Raw genomic sequence first — 15554 nt, forward strand, 5'->3', positions numbered from 1 at the left:
ATATTGAGAGGAATAGATAGAGTGGGCAGCCAGTGCCTCTTTCCCAGGGCACCAATGCTCAAAACAAGAGGGCATGGCTTTAAAGTAATGGGTGGGAAGTTCAAGGGAGATATCAGAGGAAGGTTTTTTAACCAGAGAGTGGTTGGGGCATGGAATGCGCTGCCTGGGGTGGTGGTGGAGGCAGGTACATTCGTCAAATTCAAGAGATTGTTAGATAAGCACATGGAGGAATTTAAAATAGAGGGATATGTGGGAGGAAGGGGTTAGATAGTCTTAGGCGAAGCTTAAAGGTCGGCACAACATTGTGGGCCGAAGGGCTTGTATTGTGCTGTACTGTTCTATGGTTCATATATAGGAGGGAAAAGCAGAGCAGTGATAGGTGGACAAAAGAGGGGAGGCGGGGTGGGCACAGGGTGGTGATAGGTAGATGCAGGGGAAGGGAGGGTGGAGCAGATCCACTGGGGGGATGGGTCAAAGGTAAGGAGGCTGGCAGCATGGGGCAGAGAGGAAAAGGAGAGAGATAAAAATGGCAAGAAGAGAGAGAGAGGCTGGGAAGGGGAAGAAAAGAAGAGGTAAGGTGGGGTGGGGGGATTGGTTTACTTAATGTGGGAGAATTCGGTGGTCATGCCATCGGGCTATAAGGAGTTCCTCCAGCATCTTGTTTTTTTTCATCTAGATTCCAGCATCTGCAGTCCTTTGTTCCTCTTCTTTAGTTACGGTTAGCGTAACGCTATTACAGCGCCGGCGACCCGGGTTCAATTCCCGCCGCCGTCTGTAAGGAGTTTGTACGTTCTCCCCGCGTCTGCGTGGGTTTCCTCCGGGTGCTCCGGTTTCCTCCCACATCCCAAAGACGTACAGGTTAGGAAGTTGTGGGCGTGCTATGTTGGCGCCGGAAGCGTGGCGACACTTACGGGCTGCCCCCAGAACACGCTACACAAAAGATGCATTTAACTGTGTGTTTCGATGTACATGTGACTAATAAAGAGATCTTGTCTTATTTTTAATTTATTGTCATATATACCAGGGTGCAATGGAATTCCTTGCTCGCGTGAAGCTCACAGAGTAGACAGTATACCTAGTAATAATGATTACAACAATAAATACACCAACAAGCGGAAAACAGAATGGTGGAAAGATTGTAGTGCACTGTACTCTCGCTGTATCTTCTAGTTTGTGTACAGTTTTACTTTAGGAATACCCCAGGGAAAGTTTAATGAAGTGTCTGAACTCCCACATGCGATATGGTCCTCTCTAACTCGCATCTTCAGAGTTCACAGCGGATGTTGAGAGTTGATGTACCAAAGCAAATTAAGATTTTCAACCACAACCCAGAAAATGCTGGAAATACCCATCAGGTCAGGCAGCACCTGTGGAGAGAGAAACAGTTAATGTTTCAGGCGGATGACTTTTCCTCTCTGTTTCTCTCTTCACAGATGCTGCCTGACCTGCCAAATATTTTCAGGCATTTCCTGTTTTCAGATTTCCAGCATCTGTAGTTTTTCTCAATATCTATGTCTCTCGTAATCTTATATACTTCTATCAGGTCACCCCTCAGCCTCTGACGCTCCAGGGAAAACAAGACTAGCTTATCTAACCTCTCCCCATAACTAAAATATTCCAATCTAGGCAACATCCTGGTGAATCTCCTCTGCACCTACTAAGAGCACCTGGGGATGGCAAGAAATGCGAGCTTGTCTGTGTCATCAGCATCCTGAGAACAAATCAAAACATTGCAACAAGTGTTTTCAACAAGGGCAAATGGGACTAGCTTAGATGGGAATCTTGGTCGGCATGGAGCAGTTGGGCTGAAGGGCCTGTTGCCGTGCTGTATGACTTTATGACTCTGTTAATATTCCAGTCCAGATAGAACCATAGAACACTACAGCACAGAAAAACAGGCCATTCGGCCCTCCTAGTCTGTGCCGAAACGTTATTCCGCTAGTCCCATTGACCTACACCCAGTCCATAACCCTCCAGACCTCTCCCGTCCATGTATCTATCCAATTTATTCTTAAAACTTAAGAGTGAGGCCGCATTTACTACATCAGATGGCAGCCCGTCCCACACACTCTCTCTGAGTAAAGAAGTTCCCCCTAATGCTCCCCCTAAACCTTTCCCCTTTCACCCTAAAGCCATGTCCTCTCGTACTTATCTCTCCTAATCTAGGTGGAAAGAGCCTACTCGCATTTACTGTCTATACCCCTCATAATTTTGTAAACCTCTATCAAATCTCCCCTGAAAAGTCTCAACCCAAGACATCAGCTGTCCGTTTCCCTCCACAGATGCTGCCTGACCCACTGAGTTGCTCCAGCAGTTTGGTTTGTTTTTTCATTTCAGATTCCAGCATCTGCAGCCTCTCCTGTCTTCTTCAATATGTGACTGTTACAGCCAGGAACCGACCATGGAGCACAACGCCCAATGTGCGATCTTTAAACACGAAGGAGGCTTTACTGTGACACGCTCTGCAATTATTTGGCTTCAATGTCTGAGTGTAAAGTTATAGTTACAGCAGATGGCCATGTAAAATGGAGGCAAAATGCCAACAACACACACTATAGTTTGCAGAGCTTTTCTAAGAAGCAACTTGTATTTCTGCAATGCCTTTCTAGGTGTCTCAAAGTGCTCTACAACCAATGAAGCACTTTTAAAGTGTCATCACTGTTATAACGTAGTAGCTCTGCAGATGATTGAGGTGCAGCAAGCTCTCAAAACAACAATGTGATATTGACAATGTAATGGTGATTAGCTTCCTCGGGAGACTAAAGAAATTTGGCATGTCCCCTTTGGCCCTCACTTATTTTTATCAATGAACCATAGAAAGCATCCTATCAGGATGCATCACGGCTTGGTACGGCAACTGCTCTGCCCGAGACCATAAGAAACTGCAGAGAGTGGTGGACACAGCCCAGCACATCACGGAAACCAGCCTCCCCTCCGTGGACTCTGTCTACACTTCTTGCTGCCTCAGTAAAGCAGCCAATCTAATCAAAGACCCCTCCCACCCCGGGCATTCCCTCTTCTCCCCCCTCCCATTGGGCAGAAGATACAAAAGCCAGAAAGCACATACCACCAGGCTCAAGGACAGCTTCTATCCCGCTGTTATAAGACTATTGAACAGTCCCCTAGTACGATGAGATAGACTCTTGACCTCACAGTGTACCTCATTCTGGCCTTGCACCTTATTGTCTGCCTGCACTGTAATTTCTCTGTAACTGTAACACTTTATTCTGCATTCTGTTATTGTTTTCCCTTTTACTACCTCAATGCACTTGTAATGAAATGATCTGTATGGGTGGCTTGCAAAACAAAGTTTTTCACTGTACCTTGGTATGTGACAATAGTAAACCAACTTTACCAATTTTTACATGATAATTTGTTATATTATTGTTGAACAGGGGATAAATATTGGCCAGGGTACCAAGGAGTTGTCTTGCTCACTTCCATTCATCTGAAAGAGCAGATGGGGCCTTAGTTTAATGTCTCAACTGATAAACAGCCCCGACAACTCAGAGCATCCCCTCAGGACCACTTGCAGTGTTTGAAGCAAGTAGCTTTTGATCAGATATGAAACAATTTGCAGACAACCAGGATGCTCCAAGAGGAAGGGAATGTTTCTGAGTTCATTGAGGGATGAATATAGGGGAGAATGCCAATCTTCTTGTCTGTTTGCCTTTAAATATTACTCTAGGGTTTCCACCTGAGGTAAAGGATGGGGCCCTGATTAAAAGGTTTTCTGATAGTATAATGCTCCTTCAGTACTGTGCTGAACCATTTTGATTCTAAAGCAGGATTTTCTGACCTCAAGCCAAGTTTTCCCAGCTGGCACTGTGGTCTGATGGTCTAGAGTTAGGGACTGCTTCTGAGAGTGAAAGCATAATGTATAGGAGCACGAATAGGCTAAGCATAGAACATAGAACATTATAGCACAGGAACAGGCCCTTCAGCCCATGATGTCCGTGCCGACCACGATGCCAAATTGAACTAAACCAATCTGCCTGTACATTACTGTAGTAGAGTCACAGAGGATGGAAACAGGCCCTTCGGCCCAACTGGTCCATGCCGACCAAGATTCCCATCTAAGCTCGTCCCATTTGCCCGCATTTGGCCTTTATCTTTCTAAACCTTTCCTATCCATGTACCTGTCCAAGTACATTTTAAATGTTGTGGAGGAATATGAATCATGTTTTTCATAATACCTATTCCTCCATTCCCTGCATGTTCGTGTGTGTATCTAAACGCCTCATAAACGCCACTATCGTATCTGCCTCCATCACCACCCCCGGCAGCGCATTCCAGGCACCCACCGCTCCCTGTGTAAAAAAAAATCCCCTGCACTTTCCTTTCAACTTTCCCCCTCTCACCTTAAAGCTCTGCCCTCTAGCATTTGACATTTCTACCCTGGGAAAAAGACTCTACCCTATCTGAACAGATTCTTGAAATTGCTTCACAGTCAATAAGATCATGGCTGAGCTTCAGCATTAACGCCACACTCATTCACTATTCCCAAAAACAGGGGTTAAAAGAAGTGATGGGCAAAAGAATGGGTTTTACGGAATCTTGTACAAAAGTCAAAGAGGCAACAAGGTGGAAAGGTTTAGGTACAGAGTACATCCATCAGATTAATGAAGACTTTATCAGTGGCAGAATGAGCTGAGGGGTTGGCAGAGGGAATGAAGTAGGTTGAGGGAATTTGCAGAATAAGACCGAGGAGGAGTTTGTAGTTTGGATCGGCAGGCATGGTAGTGTAGCTGTTAGTGTAACGCTTTACAGTGCCAGCGACCCAAGTTCAAATCCGGCCACTGTCTGTAAGGAGTTTGTACGTTCTCCCCGTGTCTGCGTGGGTTTCCTCCGGGTGCTCCGGTTTCCTCCCACATTCCAAAGACGTACAGGTTAGGAAGTTGTGGGCATGCTATGTTGGCACCGGAAACGTGGCGACACTTGCGGGCTGCCCCCAGAACACTATGCAAAAGGATGTATTTCACTGTGTGTTTCGATGTACATGTGACTAATAAAGATCTTATCTTATCTTATCTCATCTTATCTTATCAGGTGGTGGGGGGAGTGAGTTTGGAAACTTAGACGGGGTTCCAATGGAGACTGTCAAAGACAGTGGGACAATAATTTCTACAGATGTACGGTGGAGAGCATTCTCACTGGTTGCGTCACCGCCTGGTATGGAGGCTCCAATGTGCAAGATCGAAAGAGGCTGCTGAGGGTTGTAGACTCAGCCAGCTCCATCAGGGCACAACCCTAATTTTTGTAACTAATAGTAATTTTTATGTCTTGCACTGTACTGCAGCGCCAGCGACTCGGGTTCAATTCCAGCCACTGTCCGTAAGGAGTCTGTACGTTCTCCCCTTGTGTCTGTGTGGGTTTCCTCCGGGTGCTCCGGTTTCCTCCCACATTCCAAAGACGTATGGGTTAGGAAGTTGCGGGCATGCTATGTTGGCACCGGAAGCGTGGCGACACTTGCGGGCTGCCCCCAGAACACTCTACGCAAAAGATGTATTTCACTGTGTGTTTCGATGTACATGTGACTAATAAAGATAGCTTATCGGAAAAACAACAACAAATTTCATGACTTATGTCAGTGATAATAAACCTGATTCTGATTCATAAGTGAGTGATGTAGGGGGAGGGCAAGTAAGTGGATGAAATGGAGACACTAAAGAGGATGTTGAAGAAAATGTACAGATGGTGATGAAGTGGATGCTAGTTTCATTAGTAAAAGAGGGGAGTTAGAAAGGACGACTTTTCTTTGTTTCATTTCATTGGGAAGGTGTGAGGTTTGGAAGATTGAAAGACTGAATGTCTTTCTCATCTTTAATGTTTACTTTCTTCCCATTAGCTTCAGCTATCTGAGTGTAGAAGAGACGCAAGAGACCGCAAATGCTGGAACAGAAAGCAAACTGCTGGAGGGACTCAGCGGGTCAGGCAGCATCTAGTGGAGGGAAATGGGCAGTTGAGGTTTTGGGTCGAGACCCTTCATCAGGACTGAAAGATAGAGGGGAGGTGGCCAGTATAAAGAGGTGAGGGGAAGGGGCGGGGCAAGAGCTGGCAGGTGATAGGTGGGATCCAGGTGAGGAGGGGTGATTGGCAGATGGAAGAGGGGAGATTAGAAATAGTGACGGAGGCTGGGAGGCGATAGGTGGAGGCAACAAAGGGCTAAAGGTGATGGAATCCGATAGGAGAGGAAGGTGGACCATGGAATTGAGTGAGGGAGGTGGGGAGGGCAGATGGGAACAGTAGGGAGGAGGGTACCCAGTGGGAGGAGTGTGTGGGTGATTGGCAGATGGAGTGGAAGGAGGGGTTATCTGAGCCTGTCTTCTTGAGGTAGAACTTTATCTGTCAGAAGCCTACATCTGGAAATCGTACGTGCACACACCATGACGCGCAATCTTCTAATTTAAGTGGATTGAAATTATGTGAGGCATGAAAAGATTTACAATTACATACTTTCTTTCTTGACCCCAGGATGGCCTAACCTCCTTTACCACAGATTAAGTACCAGAGGCATTATCAATGTTATATGATAGGAGAGCACAATTTATCCATATGCATTAAACAGGAACCCATATTCATAACATTCATTGCTGTGTGTTTAAAGCAAGCTTGGAATTGCGAAATATAAACAGAAAGTGCTTTAATTTCAGTCTTCCAGCATCTGTGGTTTTTCTTTTGATTTTCAATTACTTTAGAATCATTGTGCTTTTGCTGCTCACATAAATGCCACTCTGTATTTTCCTCAAACTGCTGACATCCTTTTAAACGGCCTTTGTTATCGCTTTGAAGAAGCTTATGTTGACAAAAAGGCAGGAGCTAAGAATGGCTTACATTGAAACTCTGGATGTTTGATCAGCCAGAACAGCTTGTACATTAGTACATGCCACATGTGCTATTGTTGAAAAATCTTTTCCATAATTTAATTTTAATGAACCTAGATGTTTCTTATGAATCAATATTGCATTCCATTCTAACTGGATTTAAGCATTGCTTGTATGTATATTGCTGTAAATTATTCTGAAGAACTTTTAAAAAATTAATCAACAAGAAATTCTCTACTCTTAAAAGAGTTTTATGCTTTGTGCAAGTATAGCACTGTATGCAAATTGATATTTCGGTATTCTGTCCAGTATAATAATTCCATTTGAGTTTTATTGAAATTTTAAAAATTTCATTGAATGAAACAAAATGTCATATGCACCAGGGTACTATGAAATTCTTTGCTCACATGAAGATCACAGAGTAAACAGTATGCACCTTAATAATAAGTACAACAATAAATACAACAACAAGCTCAAAACAGCAGAATGGGTGCAAACTGACTACAAATTCATATTCTCAAGAATAGTTAAAGAGGACAATTATTTAGAGGAAAGAATCAAATGTACTGCAGCCATTTTTGTGAAATGTGAAACAGTAGGTGGGTAGTAGGTGGGAAGGCAAGTTGTGAGGATACAAACAGTTTACAGAGGGATATTGATAGGTTAAGTGAGTGGGCAAAATGTTGGCAAATGAAGTTTAATGAAGGAAAATATAAAGTTGTACACTTTGGAAGAAAGAATAATAAAAGAGATGACTATTTAAATAAAAGACTGTAGAAAGCTCCAGCACAAAGGGGTTCTCGTACATGAGACACAGAAAGATAACATACAGGTGCATCTGACTATTGGGAAAGTTAATGGAATGTTGGTTTTTACTTCAAGGGGGTGGGAGGAGAAATGTAGGGAAGTCTCATTACCACTGTATAAGGCACTACTGAAACCATATCTAGAATACTGTGATCAGGTTTGGTTCCCTTATTTAAGGAAAGATATGTTTCAGAGAAGGTTCATTAGAATGATCCCAGGTATGAACAAATTGCACCATGAGGAAAGTCATTGTCATACAGTGTGGAGGCAGGCCCTTCGGCCCAACTTATACATAACGGCACGTCTATCTGAGCTAGTCCTAGGATGAACAGGTTGGGTCTGTCCTCAGTGGAGTTTGGAAGTCCGAGAGACAATCTTGTTGAAGCATATAAGATTCTTAGCTGGTGACAGGGTAAAAGCTGGGAAGATGCCTGGGTTGGTGGTGGAGGCTGATACGTTGGTCAAGTTCAAGAGCTTGTTAGATAAGCATGTGGAGGAATTTAAGATAGAGGGATATGTGGGAGGAAGGGGTTAGATAGTCTTAGGTGTGGTTTGAAGGGCGGCACAACATGGTGGGCCGAAGGGCCTGTATTGTGCTCTACTGTTCTATGGTTCTAAGATGTTTTCCCTCTTTGGAGAGTCCAAAACAAAAGGGCACGGTCTCAGCATAGAGGGCACCCACTTGGCATGGAGATGAGGAAGAATTCCTTCTCTCAAAGGGTTGTAGTTCTTTGGGATTCTTTGTCCCAGACTGAACACGAGAATGTATTCAAAGCTGAAGTAAGTAGATTTTCAGTCAGTCAGGGACCCCAGGGTTATGAGGAGAGGAGGAGAAAGTAAACTTTTGGAAAGTTGATCAACCATGATTTTACTGAATGCTGGAGTGGACTGGAATGCTCCTACTTCTGGTGGTGTTATGGACGGTAAGTGCTGACCCATGTCCCAGAATGGGATGAAGCTGTGTCTTGGTCTGAACTACAACTCCCAGAAGGCACCGCGGCCGGTCCCGGGGTAAAAGGCGGAAGGAGCCCGGCGCCGTGACGTCAGTTCCTGGAGGGTCGGGCCGGGCCTGGCCTGCAGCCGGTGCAATGGCAGAGTGAGGCGACCGGGCTCGGAGCGGGCGGCGGGGTGAGTGACAGCCGGCTGCCGGGGACGGGGAGGCGCGGCGCTGCAGGGGCCGAGCCCGGGCGGCGGGGCAGCGGAGGGGGAGGCGCTGGGCTGCAGGGAATACACACAGAGGGGGGCGGGGCAGGGGCAGGAGGTGTAACCCCCCCCTCCCCCACGCCCACCTCCCCCAACACCCCTCCCCCAACTTCCCCCAACCCCCCCACACCCCACTCCCCTCCCCCAACCCCCCTCCCCCCACGCCCACCTCCCCCAACACCCCTCCCCAACCCCTCCAGCCCCTCCCCCCACTTCCTCCAACCCCCCCACACCCCACCCCCACCTCGCCCAACCCCCCTCCCACACCCCATCCCTCCACCCCTCCCCCTACCCCCCTGCCACCTCCCCCAACCCCCGTCCCCCCACACCCCATCTCCCACGCCCACCTCCCCAACCCCTCCCCCCACCTCCCCACCTCCCCCAACCCCCCTTCCCACCTCTCCACCCCCTCCCCCTCACACCCCATGCCCAACCCCCCTCCCCACCTCCCCCAACCCCCTTGCTCACCTCCCCTCCACCCGTTCCCCCTGTCCACCTCCCTCCCACTCCACGGGCCAGGGGGGTGGCACCCTCGGAGAGGGTCAGGGTGGGGGTGACCGAACCCTTCCTGAGGGTCGAGGGCCACTGCCACTGAAACCCACTACTGGGCTAGGATGGGACTGGAGGGGGGGCATTGAAGCCCCTTCGCAGGGCACAGGGTGTATGGGGGGAGCATTGAAGCCGAGGGCACAAGGTGGGCCACTGAACCCCTCCACATGGCAGGTTGGGGACCAATGAACCTTTTCCCAGGGTATGGGGGGCATTGATTCCCAGTGCAGGGTCAAGGTAGGGGTGCTGTTTGTCCCCCTGCATTGATGTCTGCAGGAGCAGCATGCGGTCATACAGCCCACCCTTCCCTGGGTTTGTGACTGATTTTGGGGGGTGGGGGGATTAAGTATTGGGAGTGATTAGTGATTGCACCTCCTTCTTTGGATCCAGGGCCAAGGAGAGGGAGTGACTGTTTTCTTCCCACTGCATCTTTAGGCTCTCCTCACCCAGTAGCCACCTGCTTTCTCTTTCTCCCCCACCCTATTATCTTCTGCATCCAGTACGTCATTGTTGGTCGTTTCTGCAAGCTGCCATGAGATCCCACCACCATCCACGTCTTCTCTTCCCCATTCCTCTCCGCCCTCCGCAGGGAGCACTCCCTCTGAGATCCCTGGTCCGCTCACCCTCTTCGCCCACCCGTCCCTGACCCCGCAACACTTGTTCTTGCACCCTCCTCGCTCACCACCATCCAAGAACATAAATAGCTCTTCCAAGTTAGGCAAAAATTTGCATGCACCTCCTCCAGCTTCCTGCGTTCAGTGCTCCCAATGTGGCCTCCTCTACAATGGCGATACCAAGCAGACACTAGGCAACCTGATTCACAGGGCACCTGCTCTCTGCCCACAATTTTTCTTTACAAAATAAACTTTATTCATAATAAAAGACAAACTATATACAATTACAAAACAGTGCAAACCTTTACATTCTTGTACAGATCATTCATTAGTGTTACCTTTTTATATAGAAAACAGTACACGTGTGGCTCCCTGGAAGCTATCCGGTCCCGTATTTACAATACTTAGGGGCTCTCTCCCTGTCCCCGCCCCTCCCTCCCCAGTGGCAGAAGAACCCTAAACTGTAGTCCTTCCCCACCGAGCCTTTGCGTTGGCTGTGCCCAGCTTCAGTGCGTCCCTCAGCACGTACTCCTGCATTCTGGAATGTGCCAGCTGGCAGCATTCCCCTACGGACATCTCGCAGTGCTGGAAGACCAACAAGTTTCGGCTCTCTGCCCACGATGGCTATCCAGAGCTCCTAGTTGTATGCCATTCTCAACTCCCCTTCCCATTCCCATACAGGCTTGACCGTCCTCTGCCTTCTCCACTGCCAGGGTGAGGCCCAATCCAAACTAGAGGAACAACACCTCATATTCCCCCGGGTAGTCTATAATCCAATGGTATGAACGTTGGATTTTCCAATTTCAGGTAATCTTTCCCTGCTATATTTTCCATATAGCTCCTCCTTTCAATCCACCTCCAGTTCTCCAATTGTTGTCCCCTTTCTCATCCATCACCAGCAGCCCCCCCATCGTTCATTTTCATCCCCCCCCCCACCTTCCTGGTTCCAGCCACCAACTACCCACACGTTTTATTCCTCTCTCTCCCTCCCCCCCCCCCCTTATTTTGCTTGCCTCCACCTATCATCTACTTGCCCCCGTCTCCCAACTTCACCCCTCCTCCTCCTCCTCCACCATCTGGCTCCATCTGCCTGCTGTCCTTCACGCATCCTTGGTCCACTGATCACCTAGTGGCCCCTGTCTTATCGCTCCCCTTGATACTGGCCGTCTCCCCTCTCCACTCTCAGTCCTGATGCAGGGTTTTGGACCCAAAACGTCGACAGTTCCTTGCCATTCACAACCACCCCCCCCCCCCCCCCCCCCCCAAAAACAAATGCTGCTCGACCCACTGAGTTCTTCCAGCAGATTGGTTGTCGCTCCAGATTCCAGCATCCACAGTCTCTTGTGTCTGCTTTTTAAAATGTTTCTGTTGAAATAACAAAAAAAAAAGCCACTGGTAAAATATGACATAATTGCAAACTGTATATAAACTTGCACAGTTCATTTTGACTGTGATCAGCTTGAGCTGTTATCAGGGCAGTAATAGTGTAAATGCTACTGCAATGAAGACAGGTGAAAGCTTAATACCATGTGTATTTGATGCTGTTAAATCTGATACAATGGATCAAAAGTTGTATGGAATAATGGGCTACATTGGTGTTTAAAGGTCAGAAACTAGCGCAATTGGGAGACATTCTATTGCAATATATTATCTAATTACAGAGAATGGTGTTTAAAAAGAGAAACATGTTCTTTCATGGTTCCTTTCAGATTACTTTGAGAACGTCCCAAAGTATCTTACAGGAAGTGAAGTACTTTTGAAATCTAGTCACTGTGGCAATGTCAGCACCAGCAATTTATGCACATGAAGCTCCTACAAAACAGCTGTGTGATAATGACCAGGTCATCTGTTGTTCTAACTGCATGCAAGTTAAGCTCTGTCTGAATTGGAATGACTTGTGTGAGTTCTATTCCAGTTATTGCATTGTCATCTAATTTTTGCTGATGGTCTTGTGCCAACACTCCTCTTGGTTCCTTTTCTGTGATCAGGAATGCTGAAGGAGTCCAGAAGCTGGAAGAACAATTGACTCGTTACTGGAGATAAATGTTGCTGTTTTTACTTGTGTGGAAGCAGCACTGTAACTGCCAAGGAACTGTTATTTCCTAAAAACATACAACTAAGGTCATTGTAGAGGCTAAAGTCTCTCAAATTCAAGAGATTACAGGGGAGCCTATGAATGCTGCATCTTTCTGAAGCTTGAAGTTGCAAACTGGTGACACAACCTGTTGACATGATTCTCTCCTTTGGGAGATGCAGTTCTAAACAGCATGTGATGGATAAAAGAAATTTGTAAGTAGGACAGTGCCTTGTTATAGTTTAGAAAATTTGGTTCCCATTTCAAGTGAGCTGTTATGTGCAAACAGGCACTGTCATTTTGTTCCTCTCTCATATCCATGTCTTTTCCCATCCAATTGGATTGTGGCCGATTTGGCTATCCTCTTCACTTACCTGCCTTTTACTCCATGTCTCCTCTTAACTCAAACTAACAAAAATGTATGAGAGTAAGCCTTGAAAGATTCAATTGTTCAAGTATTCAGTATTTTAAGATTAACATTTTCAGATACCTTTTAACTGAAGTGCTTCTTGATTTGATTCCTAGTGACCTCACTCTAATTGATCCTAATTTTACTTTAAACCATAGAACAGTACAGCACAATACAGGCCCTTCGGCCCACAATGTTGTGCCGACCTTTAAACCTCGCCTAAGACTATCTAACCCCTTCCTCCCACATATCCCTCTATTTTAAATTCCTCCATGTGCTTATCTAACAATCTCTTGAATTTGACGAATGTACCTGCCTCCACCACCACCCCAGGCAGCGCATTCCATGCCCCAACCACTCTCTGGTTAAAAAACCTTCCTCTGATATCTCCCTTGAACTTCCCACCCATTACTTTAAAGCCATGCCCTCTTGTATTGAGCATTGGTGCCGTGGGAAGGAGGCGCTGGCTGTCCACTCTATCTATTCCTCTTAATATTTTGTACACCTCCATCATGTCTCCCTTCACTGTCCTTCTCTCCAAAAGAGTAAAGCCCTAGCATCCTGGTACATCTCCTCTGCACCCTTTCCAATGCTTCCACATCCTTCCTATAATGAGGTGACCAGAAATGGACACAGTGCTCTTAAGTGTGGTCTAACCAGAGTTTTGTAGAGCTGCATCATTACCTCGCGGCTCTTAAACTCGACCCCATGACTTATGAATGCTGCTAACATCCCATAAGCTTTCTTAACTACCCTTTACTAGAAGAAATAATTTCCCTGCATCTACCGTATAACTTATTGGATTGTTGATCATAAGTTTGTCCATTTTGGACAGTGAACAGTCCAAAAGACAGTACTGATTTATTCACATGGAATAGTTAGGAATGAGTTATTGACACCCGTAAAGCAGCATCCCAGCATAAGGTACTGTTCTTGAAGGTAAACAGAGAAGAGATGTCATTTGAACATTTGTGCTGTTCATCAGTCAAAGTGCGCCATTTTTGGATTGGTTTGAAGGAACACAGATTTGGTTGAATTATACCTTTTGCTGATGAGATTTCTCCCTCCCTGCTTTGGATGTGTTAGAGCAATCTGTACTAGAACATTTTGGGCAACCAGAAAAGAAACAAGAAGCTGCCCAAAAATGAACCAGGAGTGTAGGGTATTACCTTGAGCTTTAATTTAAAATTGCCCCCTTAAATTAAATTGCAACCCTCAAGCAATGGGGCTTGAGGGTTGAAGAGGGAGTGAATGCTTTTATTAAACAAAAACTAAATTTAATCTGCAAAATACATGAAGTATCTCGTATTTTGAGTCTGTATAAATATTTGAAGAATCATAAGGTCAAACGTACCAATTTTTGCCTCTGCCCTTTCTTGTGCTTCTTGGTGGTAAACATATTTCAATGCCAAAAAGGCAGCCTTAGTCTGCTTAAAACAAAAACCTAATCGTAAATAACCTGGTTTGAGTTCACAGGGTTGTCAAAGTACTTGAAATGAATGGAGAAAACATGAAAACACCTCAACAAGATTTTATATCTTTTAATAAAGCACTTTAGATGGGTAATTTGAATTATTCTGGATTTGTTTAATCTGAATCTGTTGACTTTTAGTGTAGAATTGTTGCAGCGTAGATTGAGATTATTTGGCCCTTTGCTGTGAACCATATTCCATTTCTTCACTTACCAAGAGAAGCTGTGAAGCTGTTTCTTAAGAAAAACACTTACCATACAGGAAATCTGTTCACGCTAACCTGTTGACCATCAGTTTGCTTGCAGTGCTACTGGGTTAATGAAAATATAGTTTGCTTATAACATAAAACTTATTTTTCTTGCATAGTCGGAGCTGTACCTTTTCTGAATGAGACATTTCTTCTTTAAAGTGTCATTTGAAAGCTGCCAGTCACTTTTCAGTAGTTATTCTGCGGTGGTTGATAGGTTCTTGATTAGTAAGGGCATCAAAGGTTATGGGGAGAAGGCAGGAGAATGGGTTTGAGAGGGAAAAATATATCAGCCATGATTGAATGGTGGAGCAGACTCGATGGGTTGAATGGCCTATTTCTGATCCTATGTCTTGTGGTCTATTCCCCTGTCTCTCCTGAATGGATTCCATTTTGTAGTTGTACATTTTGTCCATGGGTGCTTCTGATTTGCAGTGTGAACTTCATAGGTCTATGTATGCAGCAGCTGGCAATCGCGGTGTTATAGTTGGTTCATTTAATAGTGCCATCACATCATAGAGCCCAGTCACCAGTAAATCCCAGGTACTTGTAAATCCAAAAGCAGAAGAAACTTTTCTTTTACCCAGAGAGTGGCGAGAATGTGTGATGCAATTGAGGAATGTAGACACCCACTAAAGGGAGTAATGTACCAATTTCCATAGCATTTATCACAAACTGAAGATGACATTGCAAAGCTCACTACAACCAATTCAGTACTTTTCGGTGGTATAGTCACTGTTGTAATGTAGGAAATGTGGCAACCAATTTGTGCAAAGCAAGCTCTGACAAATAGCAACGTGATTATGAGTGAACCGTCTGCCGTTGTTTGGGATAAATGCTGGCCAAACCAATAATGATAATTCCCTTGTTCCTTTTCTGCAGGTAAATCATGGAATCCTTTGCATCTATCAGAGAGAGTAGATGGGCTCGTGCCTTAAAGATGATAGCTCCAATAGTGCAGCGTTCCCTCATTTCTGTATTGGAGTGTTGGGATAGAATTTTGTTCTAGATTCATGGGGTGCAACTTGAGTTGAAAACCTTCTGATCCAAGCGAGAATACTGGGAAAGGGGAAAAAGGAATGGAAGATGACGCTGTAGCAGCATGGGTGAAGGAGGAAGATGCATCTTTGTGTTGTATGTGATTACAGATTGGAGGTTCTGAAGACACTTATTTTCAGGTTGCGTAATACTTGGAGCTTTGAGTGAGATGGGAAACAGGTTGCAATGATGATGTATGGAGGATGCTAGGTGGCAGGCCATCTCAATTGTAGTAATCAAATCATGGAGTCGTAAGCTTGGAGACTGGCCCTTCAGCCCAGCTCGTCCATGGTGCCCATCAAGCTAGTCCCATTTGC

General features: G+C 45.8%; 1 protein-coding gene across 1 annotated transcript in view; it reads left to right on the forward strand.

Moving 5' to 3' along the window:
* The first annotated feature begins 8733 nt into the window (after positions 1-8733).
* tsc2 (TSC complex subunit 2) overlaps positions 8734-15554 on the forward strand; it is a 98373-nt gene continuing 91552 nt past the window's right edge. Inside the window, 2 exon segments of the mRNA XM_052020909.1 lie at positions 8734-8759; positions 11707-11896. Of these exon segments, the coding sequence (XP_051876869.1) occupies positions 11888-11896 (9 nt within the window). The 5' untranslated portion in view covers positions 8734-8759; positions 11707-11887.

This window comes from Pristis pectinata, chromosome 8 (assembly GCF_009764475.1).
Source record: "Pristis pectinata isolate sPriPec2 chromosome 8, sPriPec2.1.pri, whole genome shotgun sequence".
NCBI classification, from domain to species: Eukaryota; Metazoa; Chordata; class Chondrichthyes; order Rhinopristiformes; family Pristidae; genus Pristis; species Pristis pectinata.